Source organism: Camelus bactrianus, chromosome 17 (genome assembly GCF_048773025.1).
Source record: "Camelus bactrianus isolate YW-2024 breed Bactrian camel chromosome 17, ASM4877302v1, whole genome shotgun sequence".
Classification (NCBI taxonomy): domain Eukaryota; kingdom Metazoa; phylum Chordata; class Mammalia; order Artiodactyla; family Camelidae; genus Camelus; species Camelus bactrianus.
This window is the reverse complement of record NC_133555.1, coordinates 44,832,062-44,847,482: the sequence shown is the minus strand read 5'-3', so window position 1 is coordinate 44,847,482 and position 15,421 is coordinate 44,832,062. Positions and strand designations below refer to the sequence as shown.

Sequence of the window (15,421 nt, the reverse complement as noted above, 5' to 3'; positions counted from 1 at the left end):
TCATGTAGTACCTGTGTAATCTGTTTCTTAAATAGAGAAAATCCATACAGGCAGTCTGCGGCGGGGGGGTGGGGGGAAGGGTGTGGTTATCTGTCAGGTGAGGGATATCAAGGTGATCAGGGTGATGATGGACCAGCTGCAAAGGAGGAAAGGCGAAGAGACCCCGCCCAAGAGCCGAGGCGCGGGGGGCGCCGGGGGAGGTCCAAAGGGCACCGCCCCTTAGCATCACGTGCTCACCGGCAGCCAATGGCCGCCTCCGAGCCCACCTTAGGGACGGGGCGGGGCGCCCAGCTGGCGTCACCAGGACAACGGGCGTTGCCGGCGCCTTGTGACTCTGGGCTGTGGGCGCGCTCGCGGCTCTCCGGCCATGGTGAGTCTGGGGCCCGCGCCGCCGCTGCCGTCCGGCCCTTCCTCGCCCGGGCCATGTCCCCGCGCCGCCGCTTGCTGGGCTGGGGAGGGCGGCGCCTGGGTCGCGGAGAGGCCGGGCCGCGGCCTGCGGGGCTGCCGGGCTGGGCAGGGCTGGGCGGGCCCGCGGGAGGGGGACCCCTGGGGGACGGGGAACGCCCGCCCGGGGCCGCGTCCTCACCGTGCAGTGCCGGGACCCCAGCTGGGACCCCCACCCCGCCGGCCGCCGGACAGCGTGACGCCGGCCCCGGCGAGCCTGGGAAGCCACTCGGAGAGGGTGTGGTTTTAAAAAAAGGGATTTGTGTGAATGTCATGTACTGTAGATATTCATATTAACACTATACTGCAGTCTGCGTGCTTCCTGGCTTGTTTCTAAGCAATTATGTAGTAGTAATATAAAATAGGTATTTCTTTAAAAGTCGTCATTCTGACAGGTTTTTTTTTTAACGTGGAATTTTAAATTTGCAATTTTGGAGATTCCTCCCTCCTTTTTGAAAATGAGGGCGTTGAGCTGGACTTTTTCTTCTGAGTGCAGCAGCCTCACTCAGGGATTTAATTCATAATGAGTTGATTGTAAATGCCTTACATCATTACCTTTATTCAATAAACTTGAGAGTGAGTGGGCATTTCCACCTGCCCTCTGTCAAACTCATTTTTTAAAACCTGCCCTGAAGACTCAACTGAGGTATTTGCTTAAATAGGCAGGATTCAGGGAGTTGCCAGTCAAAGGTATGCTTTCTCTGGGAGCCTTCAAAAGGTATAAGAGAGGAGCTGGATTCTCTGCTTGGGGACGCACATTTGGTATAGAATATTTGAGAGGCGGTGCTGTGGGTATTAAGGAAATGCCTAGTTTTAAGAAACAGTTTTTGCGCCTGCTAGTAATTTAGTGTAGATTTTACTCCTGCAGGGGTTAATGTAAGTGCTAATAAGCTGAGGATTCAGGGTGCTCCCCAAGGGCCAGTTGGCCTTCTGGAGAGAGAAGCTGCCATTTGGAACCCTGGCTGCCTCTGCCTTTCCTTAATAACCAGGGGAGTGAGAGAATGTGGATTGTCTGTATCTCATTTACTGTAGAAAAACAACTGTCAGGTGTGTGGCCTGTTGATATCAAGAAAAACCATCACCCGCCAATAATGGCAAGGTCTTCTTTATTTTGTGTCTGTTTCTTTTTAATTCTGAATTGCTTTTGAGTGAAAAATTCATGGTGTTCACAAGAGTTTCAGAAAATCAATTTTACAAAAATCTTAAAAGTCTTTTCAGTGTTGCAGCACTTTACTTTTACATGTTTATAGGTGAGAAGAACCCTTACCGTTATAGCAAGGAGAAAGAAAGAATATTCTGGAGTTAAATTTTCACAGCAATCTGAAGTCTCATACTCCTCCTGTTAACTCATTTTCCTTTTCTTCTCTTTGGTCCACCTTTTCCATCCTGACCACAGTCCACCTTGATTCACTATTGTAAATTTTAGAGTTTTATTTACTCTAAAAAGCATTTTACTTTTTATATATTATATTATATAAATATATAATATATATTCGTGGTTGCTTTGCTGAACTTAGAAGTGCTTTGCTTTTTATCTTTAAGCAGTAAGAATTCATGGAAGGGATTTAACTGAGTAATTTAATTGATTAGCTGATGCCTGGGCTCCAGGGGAAGAGGGGAGGGGTTGGTATAGCAGGGAGGGTGAGGAGGCTGCCTGTAAAATGCCCAGAACTGTATTCGAGATCATAACTCTACCCTTTGTTAAATGCTTGAATCTAAATGTAGGGCTTTAGCTTTTGATATTTATGACTTTGCACATGAATTTTGGAACTCTGTTTAGCTATTACTCAATGAACATTTCTTCAGTTAAGCCACTGGTTTCTGTTGCCTCTAGGTAATAATGACAGCTGACATTTATTGTGTACATTCTATGTGTGAGACATCTTTCTGAGACCTTATGTGTCTTTTTTTTAACTTTTTTTTTTTTTATTGAAGTATGGTCAGTTTACAATGTTGTCAGTTTCTGGTGTACAACATAATACTTCAGTCATACATGAAGATACGTATATATTTGTTTTCATATTCTTTTTTACCATAAGTTACTACAAGATATTGAATATAGTTCTCTGCGCTATACAGTATAAACTTGTTGTTTATTTTATATATATTAGTATCTGTAAATCTTGAACTCCCAGTTTATCCCTTCCCACTCCCTGCCCCCCTGGTAACCATAAGTTTATTTTCTATGTCTGTGAATCTGTTTCTGTTTTGTAAATAAGTTCATTTGTCTTTTTTTTTTTTTTTTTTTAGATTCCACATATGAGTGATATCATATGGTATTTTTCTTTCTCTTTTGGCTTACTTCACTTAGAATGACATTCTCCAGGTCCATCCATATTGCTGCAAATGGCATTATTTTATTATTTTTTATGGCTGAATTGTATTCCATTTATAAGTATACCACAATTTCTTTATCCAGTCCTCTGTCAATGGACATTTAGGTTGTTTCCATGTCTTGGCTATTGTAAATAGTGCTGCTGTGAACATTGGGGTGCAGGTACCTTTTTGAATTAAGGTTCCCTCTGGATATATGCCCAGGAGTGGGATGGCTGGATCATATGGTAGTCTATTTTTAGTCTTAGGAGGTATCTCCATACTGTTTTCCATAACGGCTGCACCAAAATACATTCCCACCAACCATGTAGGAGGGTTCCCTTTTCTCCACAGCCTCTGCAGCATTTATCGTTTGTGGGCTTGTGAATGATGGCCATTCTGACTGGTGTGAGGTGACACCTCATTGTAGTTTTGGTTTGCATTTCTCTGATAATTAGCGATATTGAGCATTTTTTCATGTGCCTATTGATTATTTGTTATGTCTTCATTGCAGAATTGTTTGCTTAGGTAAGACCTTATGTGTCTTAATTAACCATCACAACCACCTTATGAGGAGTTGTCTTGGAGCCTGCTATGTAAACACTGAATTATACTGTAATGGATAATGCATCATTATATGTTCCCTAAATATGCCACTTATATGTTAGGTAATGAATTTTCTTTCTTATTTTAACTTTAATGTTTTGAGCACTTATGAATACTTGTGTTTTATTGTATATTGTAGCCCACACTGGGCTAGATGCTCCTGAATAAAGTAGGCACCCCTAGACTTCTCTGCTCATCCTCTTCCCCTCTCTCCTCTTTTTCAAAAAAAAAAATTATTTATTATTTTATTTATTTAAAATTTATTTTTTTATTTTAAGGGGGAGGTAATTTAAAATTTATTTTTAATGAGGGTACTGAGGATTGAACCCAGGACCTTGTGCATGCTAATTACGTGCTCTACCACTGAGCTATACCCCCACACCTCTTTCATACAGATGGAATGAAGAGGAATTAATGAGGACAAATTATTGGATTAGGGTTCATACTCATGGCTGAAGTAGCATTTAAAGTTTCTCCTGTCATTTCAACTTCTGTTCAGGAACTGGCACCTGCTTTTTGTGAATCACAAAGACCAGCTTTTTACATAAAGTCATTTAGACTTGGCGGATGAAACTGTTTAAAAATTTATTCTCTGAGATTTTTTCCTCATAGTATTTTTTACACACATTTTAGTTGTATATTCTAAAATTGTTACAAAAAGACCACCAAATAACTGTTTAAACTTTTAATTTATATGGATCAGAATCCACATTGGGATACCTGTGGTTATCAAGTTTTTGTTTTTGCCTAACACTTTAGCTCCTACACCAGATTTAGCTTTTGGAAATATAAAATAACATTGTATCGTACAGTTTTCCCATTTTAATTCATTTTACTTGGGCTTTTCCCCTATTTTGGCCCTTTTTTCTGTCTTTGTTTGTGGTTAGGGCTTCTCAGGTATTGGGGAGCACAGTAAAATATATCTAAGGATTACCAGACAGTTTTGGTTTCTCTGCCACCACATGGTAGAGTTAAGAGAGCTTATGTAATGAGGGCTGTGTTAATAGATCATGAGAAGAAGTTTCTCTGTGTACTAATTTTCTTGACAATACTGGTCTCCCTTTTGGCTGCACTAGGGTTGGGATAGGGCAGAATTTTTAGTAATCGTAGCACTAACTCTTTCATAGGGCCTGGCCACTGTGCCCAGTTTTAGGCTCATCACTTCACATTTATCTCATTTAATCCTGCTAACATGCCTATGAGATTGACATTATCATACCCACTCAGCAGGCCCAGTCTGATTAGGCAGTTTGCCCAAGGTCACAGAGCTGGTGAGTGGCCGAGACAGAATCTGAACTCAGCTAGTCTGTCTCCAAAGTCTGCTATCTTAACCATCACGCCATGGCTTCTTTCCAAATTGAAGGTTGTGCTCGGTGCCTGGCATCAATATAACGACACCAAGATTAAGACTCAATATCTTGTCTCTTGAACCAGCAAGCTCTTTTTATTTTATGAAGGACTCTGTTACGATGTTGCCTAATGACTTCCTGCAGGATTCACTTGGCCTTTTTTCTTTTTTTAAACAGTGCAAACAACCAAAACTTAGATGCAGACAGTCATGGGTTAGCCTACACTTTCACCTCTGCCTTCCCTGTCTCCCTTTGTGTCTTCCCTCTCCCCTGAGTAGTGTCAGCTGCAGCCACTGCCACTTCCAGCCCTGGGGTGGCTACAGGGAGCTGGGCTTGAGCAGAGGGGTTGAGAGAAGCAGAACAGGGCAGTCATTGGGAAAGTTTTTGTTGGGTCAGAGTCACAGTCCGAATCCAGCTTTTCCAGTTCTCAGTGCTGCCCCTTTAATTGTGCTTTTCCATTAAATTTTCTGTCCTGTGGTTTTCTATCCAGCAAATATTTGTGTGTCCCTCTGTGTGCCAGGCACTGTTCTAGGCCGTGGGTATCCAACAGTGAGTGGAACAGGGAAGGCTCTGTCCTAATGGAGTTTACATTCCAGTGACAGGAAGACAGATAAACAAATAGATAAGGTATTGAAAGGTGCTTTGGAGAAAAATAAAGCTGACTGAGAGAGAAAAGAACTTTTAAGGCAGGGTGGGAGAGTGGATGAGAGGAGGGAGGAGTTGCCTTTTATGTAGGCTGGAAGGGTGACATCTGAGCAGAGGATATGTCCCAGGAATGCCTAGAGAAAGACCACCTCAGGAAAGGACACAAGTGCAGAGGTTCTGAGGCAGTCCCTGGTGTGTTGGAGGAACAGCGAGGAAAAGAGTGTGGGTATAGGGGAGTAAGGCCGAGAAGCATGGCCAGGTAGTCAGGGAGGCCAGATCCCACAGGACTTACTAGCCATTTAGAGAAGTTTGCCTTTCCCTCTGATTGGCAAGTTTTAAGATGAATGACATAATATGACTTACATTTCATAAAAGGACAATTCGGACTGCCATGTGGGAAATAGATGTGGGGTAGGAGGGGACAAAGGACGAGAACAAAGGAGACTGGATAGGACATTATTGGTGCAGTAATCCATAGGATTGGCTGATGGACTGGCTGTGGAATATACAAGAAAAGCAAGGCAAAGACAGTTTAGTGACTTGAGTCTGCGCAACAGGAAAAAGCTGTCATTCACAGAGATGAAGACTATAGGAGGAGTAAATGTAGCGTAGGGATGAAGAAAGCAGGAGTTGGTTTTGGACTTGATAAATTTGCGATCCTTGTTAGACATCTAAAATCTAAAGACACCTGAAGACACGCAGTTATGCTTTCAGAGACAATGGGATGGTATATATTTTAGAAACACAAACTTAATGGAATCTTGAAGTATTAGGTTTGGAAGAGACTTTGGAGTTTCTCTAGTGCAGTCCTTTCATTTCATGAACTAGGAATACCGAGAGATTAAATGCCTTCCCCAGAGTCTGTACTACCGGTTGTGCAGCACAAAGGGCCCTGGACTCGGGCAAGTCATTTATCTGCTCCACGTCTGCTTTTCTTCTATCAGAAAGGATAATAAAGACTTCCACTTTCAGTTAGGATGTTGAAAGTTGCAAAAATTAGACATTGCTCTTTCTACCCTAACAATGAGAAAAGGTAGAGAAGCTGGAAAGTTGTAGTTCTCTAAAAAACCCCTCTAGAGAGCTGAGGACACATCTAAATGAATTAAAATCCAGGATGTAATGTGCCTTTCCCAGAAAAAAAGTAACACCTAGATCACCTACTTTGGTCTGTGGTGGGGACAGCAGGAGAAGGAAGAATCTGCTATAGACAGCTGAGAGAAGTCAGCCAGGCTTGTATTGACTGCATGTGGGCTGGAGGGACAGTTTGGAATCCTGAGGAGCCCCAGCCATGGAGCAAGGTTTCACCTACCTCTTTCCCCTGGGCCTTCCCTGGATCCCTGGATGTAGTGTGCTGGAGGCTGGGGCCAGGGTAAGAGAGCCGAGAATGTTCTTGGGGTGGGTGGGGCCTGCTGATGGCCAGGGCAGGAGAGTCAATAAAAATCTCCCTGAGTCAGGCAGGGCCACCACAGACAGGGGTCAGGCCTGGCCAAAGAGCTGAGAAGTATCCCCCTGTGGCTACCCAGGTTTTCCCCCAGGACACAGCAACCTGCTTTCAGAAGGTGGAGTCTGAGTAACAGGGCAGAGAGTGAGCTCTCCTTAAGGCACAGACAGCAGAGGGTGCTACTGGAAGCAAAAATGACTCCCCAGCCCGCAGCCCGAATGTGAAAAAGATGTCTCACTGTTGAGAAAGCTAGCAGCTAGGCTGTAAGGCTCAAAGAGATCTGTGAGGTTTCCCCAGTGCTCAGATCCCAACTTCCGAAGGCGAAGTTCTTGTTTCACCCTAGAAAAAATTTAAGCCAATCTTGAACTGAATCTAACTAATGCTGTAACAAATCTGAAACCCAGCTCAACTATAGATTGAAAGGATTCAGTGCCCCCCACCCCCACCCTGAGCAACCCAACTGAAGAAGGAGCTGCCCTTTATGGAGGTAGATTACTATATTTCTTAAAAAAAAAAAACCAAAAAACCAAGTATAACTGACATTGGTTCCAACTGTAAAACATAATGATTCAATAGTTGTATATTGCAGAATGATCACCGCAGTAAGTGTGAGTTAACATCTGTCACCATACATAGTTACAGAATTTTCTTTTCTTCTGATGAGAACTTTTAATACTTATTTTTCTGGAAAAAAAAAAGATTAACTCTCCTGGCACTTTTGAGTCTTCCACACAGTATTATTAACTCTAGTCACCATGCTGTGTGTCATATCCCTGTGACTTCGTCACTTTATAACAGGAAGTTTGTACCTTTTGCCCCCTTCACCTGTTATGCCCACCTTCCTTTCCCATCCCCTGCCTCTGGCAACCGCAGATCTGTTCTCTGTATGTATGAGCTCATTTTTTAAAGATTTCCCATATAAGTTAGATCATTTGTCTAAGTATTTGTCTTTCCCTGTGTGACTTATTTCACTTTCCATAATGTCTTCGGAGTCCATCCATGTCGTTGTAAATGTCAAAATTTCCTTCTTATGGCTGTCCTGTACCTGTCTACCATATTTTCTTTATCCATTCAGCTAGATGGATATTTAGATTGTTTCCATATCAGCTTTTGTAAATGTTTCTGTGAACATGGGCGCTCAGATATCTTTTCCAGTTAGTGTTTTTGCTTTATTCAGATAAATACCCAGAAGTGGGATTGCTGGATCATATGGTAGGTCTATTTTTAATTTTCTGAGGAATCTGCATACTGTTTTCCATAGTGGCTGTGCCAGTTTACATTGCCACCAACAGTGCACGAGGGTTCCTTTTTTTCCACATCCTTGCCAACACTTGTTGTTTCTTGCCTTTTTGGTACCAGCCATTCTGACAGGTGTGAGGTGATACGTCATTGTGGTTTTGAATTTGCATTTCTCTAATGATTAGTGATGATGGGCAGCTTTTCATATATCTGTTGGCCATTTGTGTGCCTTTGAAAGTATATCTGTTTAGATCCTCTGCCCATTTTTTTAGTCAAATTGTTTGATATTAACCTCTTATCAGATATGATTTGCAAATTCATTCTGAAGGTTGCCTTTTCTTTATTGATGGTTTCCTTTGCTGTGCAGAAGCTTTTTAGTTTGATGTAGCCCCACTTGCTTATTTTTGCTTTTGTTACCTTTTCTGTTGGAGTCAAGTCCAAAAAAATCATCTCCAAGACTTACAACAAGTAGCCACCCATTTACTTCTAGTTTTATGGCTTCAGGTCTTTCATCCATTTGAAGTTAACTTTTGTGTAAGAATGGTGTGAGATGGGTCCAGTTTCTTTCTTTTGCATGTGGCTGTCCAGTGCTCCCAGCACCATTTATTGAAGTGTATTGTATATTCTTGGCTCCTTTGTCATAAATTAATTGACAATATTGTGTGGGTTTATTTCTAGGCCATCTATTATGTTTCACTGATCTGTGTGTCTATTTTTATGTCAACATTATACTGCTTTGATTCCTATGGCTTTGTAATATAGTTTGAAATCAGGAAGCACAATCCAATTTTGTTCTTCCTTCTTAAGTTTTCTTTGGCTCTTGGGGTCTTTTGTGGTTCCATACAAATTTTAGACTTGTTCTATTTCTGTGAAAAATGCCGCTGGAATTTGGTTAGGGATTGCACTGAGTCTGTAGATTGTTTTGGGTGGCATGGACATTTACCAATATTAATTCTTCCAATCCATGAGCATGGAAAATCTCTGTTCCATTTAGTTATGTCTTCTTCAATTAATCAGTGTCTTATATCTTTCAGTGTATAGCTCTTTCACCTCCTGGGTTAAATTAATTCCTAGGTCTTTAAATTTTTTTTTTTTTGGTGTAATTATAAATGAGATTGTTTTCTGAACTTTTCTGATATTTTATTATCAGTGTATAGAAATGCAGTAGTTTTTTGTATGTTGATTTTGTATCCTGCAACTTTACTGAGTTTGTTTATTCTAACAGATTTTTGGTGGAGTCTTTAGGATTTTCTGTGTATAATATGTCACCTGCAAATAATGGCAGTCTTACTTCTTCCTTTCTAGTTTGAATGCCTTTTATTTCTTTTTCCTCATAACTGCTCTGGCTAGTACTTCCAATACTATGTTGAATGAAAGTAGCAAGAGTGGGCATTCGTGTCCTGTTTCTGATCTTAGGGGGAACCTTTTTGGCTTTTTACTACTAGGTATGATGTTAGTTGTGGCTTTTCATGTGTGGCTTTTATTATATTGAGGTATGTTTTTTTTTATACCCACTCTGTTGATTAAAAAAATTTTTTTTTAAGTTTTTTTTTGGGGGGGTACTTAGGTTTATTTTTTTTTTACTTATTTTAGAAGAGATACTGGGGATTGAACCCAGGACCTTGTGCATGTGCTCTACCACTTGAGCTATACCCTCCCCCTTGATTTTTTAATCATAAATGGATGTAGAATTTTGTCAAAGGCTTTTTCTGTATCTACTGAGATGATCGTATGGTTTTTACCCTTCATTTTGTTAACGTGGTGTATCACATTGATCTGCAGATTTTGAATCATCCTTGCATCCCTGGAATAAATTCCTCTTGATCATGGCATATGATCCTTTTAGTGTCTTGTTGAATTCAGTTTGCTCTTTTGTTAAGGATTTTTGCATCTGTGTTCACTGGGGACATTGGCCTGTAACTTTCTTTTCCTGTGGCATTCTTACCTGGTTTTGGTATAAGAGTATTTTTGGCCTTGTAAAAGGAGGTTGGGAGTGTTAAATGACATGCCCAGGGTAACAGAGATGTATGTGGCAGCACCTGGATGGTAGGCTCAGTAAGTTAGATTTGATTCTTAGGTGTGTCCTAGTCAAAGCTCCCACTGAAAGAAGGGATTTCTTTCTCTGACATTCCTGGTTCTGTGGTCTCTGCAGGAGCACTGCGGTTAGAGCACCAGTGATTTCAAGTGTAGAACATTGTAGTATGGGCTATTGCTAGAAAATTTTTCGCTATGTTGTACTGAAGTCTTGTAACCTTGATTCACTGGTCTTTCTAATGACAGAAAATAAGCCCATCCTTCTGACAGCTGTTGAGATGTGTGAAGATCGTTGTGGTGTCATTCTACCACTACCCCCAACACCAGGCAGAGACTTCAGTACCATACTTTGAATAGCAGAATTTAGACAGCAGATCCACAAGGAAATAGAAAACTTGAAGAGCACTGCAAACCAATGACACCTAACAGATACACAGAATGCTCCCCCACCCAGTACTCCAGAATACATGTTCTTCTCAAGTACATGTGCAGCATTCTCCAGGATAGACCATGTGTTAGGCCACAAAACAAGTTTCAATAAATTTCAAAAGATTAAAATCTGCAACCACAATGGAATGAAGCCAGCAATGAAAAGCAGAAGGAAAACTGGGAAATTCACAAATATGTGGAAAGAAAACAGTGCACTCTTAAACAACTAATGGGTGAAAGAAGAAATAACAAAGAGTAATACTTTCGAGAAATACTTTGAGACGAATGGAAATGAAAATATATCATATCAAAGCTTATGGGATATAGTGAAAGCAACGATCAGAGGAAAATTTATAGTTGTAAATGCCTACATTAAAAAGAAAAAAAGATCAAAAGATCAGATCAGTAACCTAACTTTGTACTTCAAGGAACCAGAAAAAGATTAATTAGATAATTTAGCTAAGTTATCTAACACAGTGCTTTTTGGAACTTGTAATATCGTGGGCACTTAATAACTGTTAGTATCTCATATGCACATCACTAAGACTGATCATTGAAAATGCTTTGAAAAGGAGTGGAGGGTACTGTTTATGGCACTGTTTCCATTTCTGCAGTTTGCTTTGGTGGATTGTGGTATATGTGTTTTTACTCTATTTTTATATTGAGATCTTACACATATAATGCAAATTTCACCCATTTAAAATGCACAGGCCAGTGTATTTTAATATAGTCATCCAGTTGTACCTTCTTCACAACTGTGTAATTCAGGAACAGTTTCATAACTCCAGGAAGAAACCCCATACCCATCAGCAGTCTGGCTGGACAGTGATTGGGGCCATTCTGATCTACAAAACACGTAACTGTTTTTTCTTTTGATTGATTGAGGAACACCTTAATAATTTACTTTTTTTCCCTTTAGGTTTTCTCAAATAATGATGAAGGCCTTATTAACAAAAAGTTACCCAAAGAACTCCTTTTGAGGTAAGTGTACTTAAACTTCTAGATAAAGATTTCAGAGATGATTCAGTCATCAAGTTCCCAGACAACCTTCTTTCTCACTGTGAGTCCGTAGCATAGAAAAACAGATAGAATTAGCCTAACTGACTTTCTGTTTTTGTTTTATAGAATGCTGTTCAGCTTGTTGTTAAATTTTACTTGGTCTAATCCAGAATGTACTAAGTATGTACATAGCATTGGTCTGGATTCTTTTTGTAATGTGGTAAGTATTGTAATAACCTTCAGTAGGTGCCACTGTTTTGGTATCAGTAGATTATCTCAATGTAGTCAGTAACGTGAGGAGAGATTATTGCTAAGGTTGTGACCTCCTGAAGTCATAGACATTTAGATGTTTTCTGATCCACTGGTTTTAAAATAATTACACTATATTTTCTTACTGAGCACTTAAAATGCTGTCAGCCTTTATGTCAGCCTACTGATATTTTTACCCATTTTATGCGAAGTGACAGTTCTATAGAACAGGCTTTCTGTCCCTTATTTTTGGCATTACTGAATATACAGCTAGTGATATTTTGTTTGTCGTTTTACCAAGTAAAGCTGTCAACCAACTTTTGTTGATCCTGAGGCCCTGCAGTTTCCTTCAGTACTCTTCAGTCACCAGAGAAGTCTTATTTTAGTATTAGAGGTTACATTTCAAGTGTTAACAAACCATTAATGCATGTATACATGGTGATCTTTGAGCGGCATTTCCCAGACTCTTCATTATCACATGTTTCACAAAACAAAACAGAAAAACAGGTTTTGTGATCAAGTAAGTGTGGGAAACACTGGGTTAACAAAACCAATTTCTTTACTACATGAATTCTCAGAGCCTTGAGAGGCTCATGCTCCCAGGTTAACAGTTGTGGCATTTCAAACTTCCTGACTGTGGAACCCTTTTAATATTCCATGGGAAGGTTTTTGGGAAGTGCTGACATACAGTAAGAGGCTGAATGGTGGGCTCCGTTCCCTGGCTGTGCAAAATCTCATTTTAGCATTTAGGGAGTGTGTATGAGTGAGTGTGTGTTGATTACATATCAGAGTCCATCAGAGTCGCTCTGGAAGTGCCATGGGTTGCTCACCTTTGCCCACTGAGTATGTTAGACTTTCGTTCTTGAGTCAGGAATGGGGTGAGACTTCACTTCTTTGTGGTGGCGATCACATTTAGGGGCTTCAAGTTGGTGTTTCATTAGTCATCAGCTGGTGTTTGACACCATTGTCTGTTGTCACAACCTCGTTCTATTCAGTTAATAAAAAAGAAAATTTAACTTATGACCAGATCATATGAAAAATGCAGCAATCATACTTTATCTCAACAAGATAAACATTTGTTTGGCTAAGAGAGAATGTTCTTTGGCATTTTAGACCATTTTGTAGTGGTAACAAGGAAGGAATGATATGTTTATTGCATAAACTGACAAGATCTGGATCAAGCACAGTAATCTGTTAGAACCAGTACAGCTGGGCTAGGCGGACTTACTACACAGCTGTAGGGGATGCGGTCCACAGCGGACTACAGAGGGAAGGGTGTTTCCCAGAACTGGGCAGTGTTTCATTCTGGGTCTGAACACTTTTCTAGCACAGACATCAGACTGTAATATGAATCTGTCACGTTTACTCTGGGGACTCATAATGAGTTTCAGGCCGACCCTTATTAGTCGTCTAGCCCTGGAGGCTGATTACACTCCACCCTTCTCGTGAATACTGCTGCTGTTTGTGACCCAAGGCTGCTGGCTTAATATTTTCCCCTTCCGGTAGGGTCAGCTTTTACTGTACTCAGCCATGGTGCTGTATCTGTTGCCCAAAAAGGCAGAGGGGTGTGGAATTATATCACTTTCTGTGCTAGTGTGATTTTGCTCTCTTTTTTTTTTTTTGAGGTGTTTTTTAAAATTTTAATTTAATTTTATTTTGGGGGGGGGACCAGTGTTTATTCTAGGAAGAGCAACTCACTGAGAGATAAAACCATTTACATATATGTACTGTTCATTGTTTCTGAGAACAGTTTAGAGCTATAGCTTTGTAAACTTACATAGTTATCAAAGGAATAAAGCCAACCACAAAATAGGAATCAACAGAATGCAGTCATCCAATCATAAAGGACAGTCAGATGTGCTTACACATATTCAAGAAATCAGTCATCTGAGTTATAAATAATAAGTTGTTCATTTGTGTCTTTTTTTTTTTTTTTTCAGATTCCACGTATAAGCAATATCATATGGCATTTTTCTTTCTCTTTCTGGCTTACTTCACTTAAAATGACCATCTCCAGGTCCATCCATGTTGCTGCAAATGGCATTTTTTATCCTCTTTTATGGCTGAGTAGTATTCCATTGTATAAATATACCACTTCTTTATCTGGTCATCTGTTGATGGACATTTGGGTTGTTTCCACGTCTTGGCTATTGTAAATAGTGCTGCTATGAACATATGTGTCTTTTATGTGCTGGTGTGATTTCTGACCTATTGTTTTAGAAATTTTAGTTCTTTTAAAGATCTGCAATGGACCTAGCTTTCAAAAATCCTAGAATTAGTTTTTGAATCATGCTAAAGCACATACATAGATCATTTTTTCCAAAAGAATTGTCATTTGAGAGCAAATGTTCATAACATGTCTGTTCATAGATTTGCATTCCCACTTCTGGTCTTACTATGGCCTGTGTAAGGGGAATTTGAAGTACTGCTACCAAGGGTCTTCTGTGACTCAGTCTTAAAACTAACTGTAGCCAACCAAGGTATTTTAATTTTTGTTGGCCTTTTGATCATTTCTGCCATCTTACTCTCACACTTTCTATTCTCAGTAACAGTAGCTCTCCCGTTGCCTGGCTACCCTTCTTAAACAAAAATTTGAAGAAGGGTTTGAGCCAGGTTACCAAAGCAGACATCTTCATTGTCAGTTAATTCCACAACGAAGACTCTGCTGCGCAGAGCTTAAGTACTGATTGGTTTTGCTAAGTGAAAGGATGCTTTCGTACTTTTCAGTCTGACCTTGGCTTACATTTTTACTTCATATTGTGGACTTCGCTGTGACAGAGCAGACGGTTGTTCCTGCTCTCACTGGATTCCTGTTCACTTTCAGCCTTACTCATCAGTGCGTGTTAGTTCTTTGACTTAATGAAAATCTTACTTGCTTGCAGTCAAAGTCATTTTCTCTTCTGCCATTTTTTACTGCCTCTGATATCGTCTCTAAAATTCTCTACTAGCTTCCGTAACTGATCACATCAAGTAAAGCCTCAGCTTACCCCCTGGAACCATTAACAAGTGTAATCTGGAATTATGTGCTGCTTTTCATCTATCACTTTGAATTCACTCAGAAAAATCTGTGAGTTTTTTTTCCCATCTGATTATCTTATAGCTAGTTTAAAGACTACTCACTATTATTAATCTACAGATTCTACCCGCCCCCCATTTTTAGTTGGTTCTTAAAAAGCTTTTACAATTTCGCTTTTTCTACACAGCTTTCACTCATAAGTTAAAGGTACACAAGTTCTCCCTCTCACACAGTTCAACAGATGGCTTATAATTTTGCTCTTTCTGGGGAGTCAGTTACACGATGTTTATAACAGTGGGGATATTTAGTTTGTTGTGCTCTAGACATCTGTTAGTCAGGTGAGTTGTCCTTGCATATGTTGGTCCTCATTGTTCTTGTCTGTATTGCGTTTGTGCCCAGACTTGCTGGAGATTTCAGCTGTCCGCATTTACTAGTTGTGTGACCTTAAAGTGGCTTAACTCTCTGGGCCTTAATTTTCCACATCTGTAAAGTGGGAATAGTAGTAGCTGTTGCCTAATGGAGTTGTTGCTAGCTCCAAGAGTACCTGGCATTTAATAAGTGCTAAGTAATTGTTAGCGCTTACTATTATTAATTAATATCAATTTTGGATGTCTGAATAATTAATAAATGCTGTTTGACAGCGCAGTCAGTTTTGAT

At 40.3% G+C, this 15,421-nt stretch overlaps 1 protein-coding gene across 3 annotated transcripts in view; it reads left to right on the top strand.

Annotated features, from left to right (window-relative positions):
- Positions 1–232: 232 nt before the first annotated feature.
- Positions 233–15,421, top strand: part of FBXL2 (F-box and leucine rich repeat protein 2) — a 59,041-nt gene continuing 43,852 nt past the window's right edge. For all 3 annotated transcript variants that reach the window (XR_012500117.1, XR_012500116.1, XM_074345340.1), the window contains exons 1-2: positions 233–370; positions 11,420–11,481. Coding sequence is in view for 1 of the 3 variants with exons in the window: in XM_074345340.1 (XP_074201441.1) it covers positions 368–370; positions 11,420–11,481 (65 nt within the window). In the remaining 2 variants the exon portion in view is untranslated. The remainder of the gene's footprint in view (positions 371–11,419; positions 11,482–15,421) is intronic.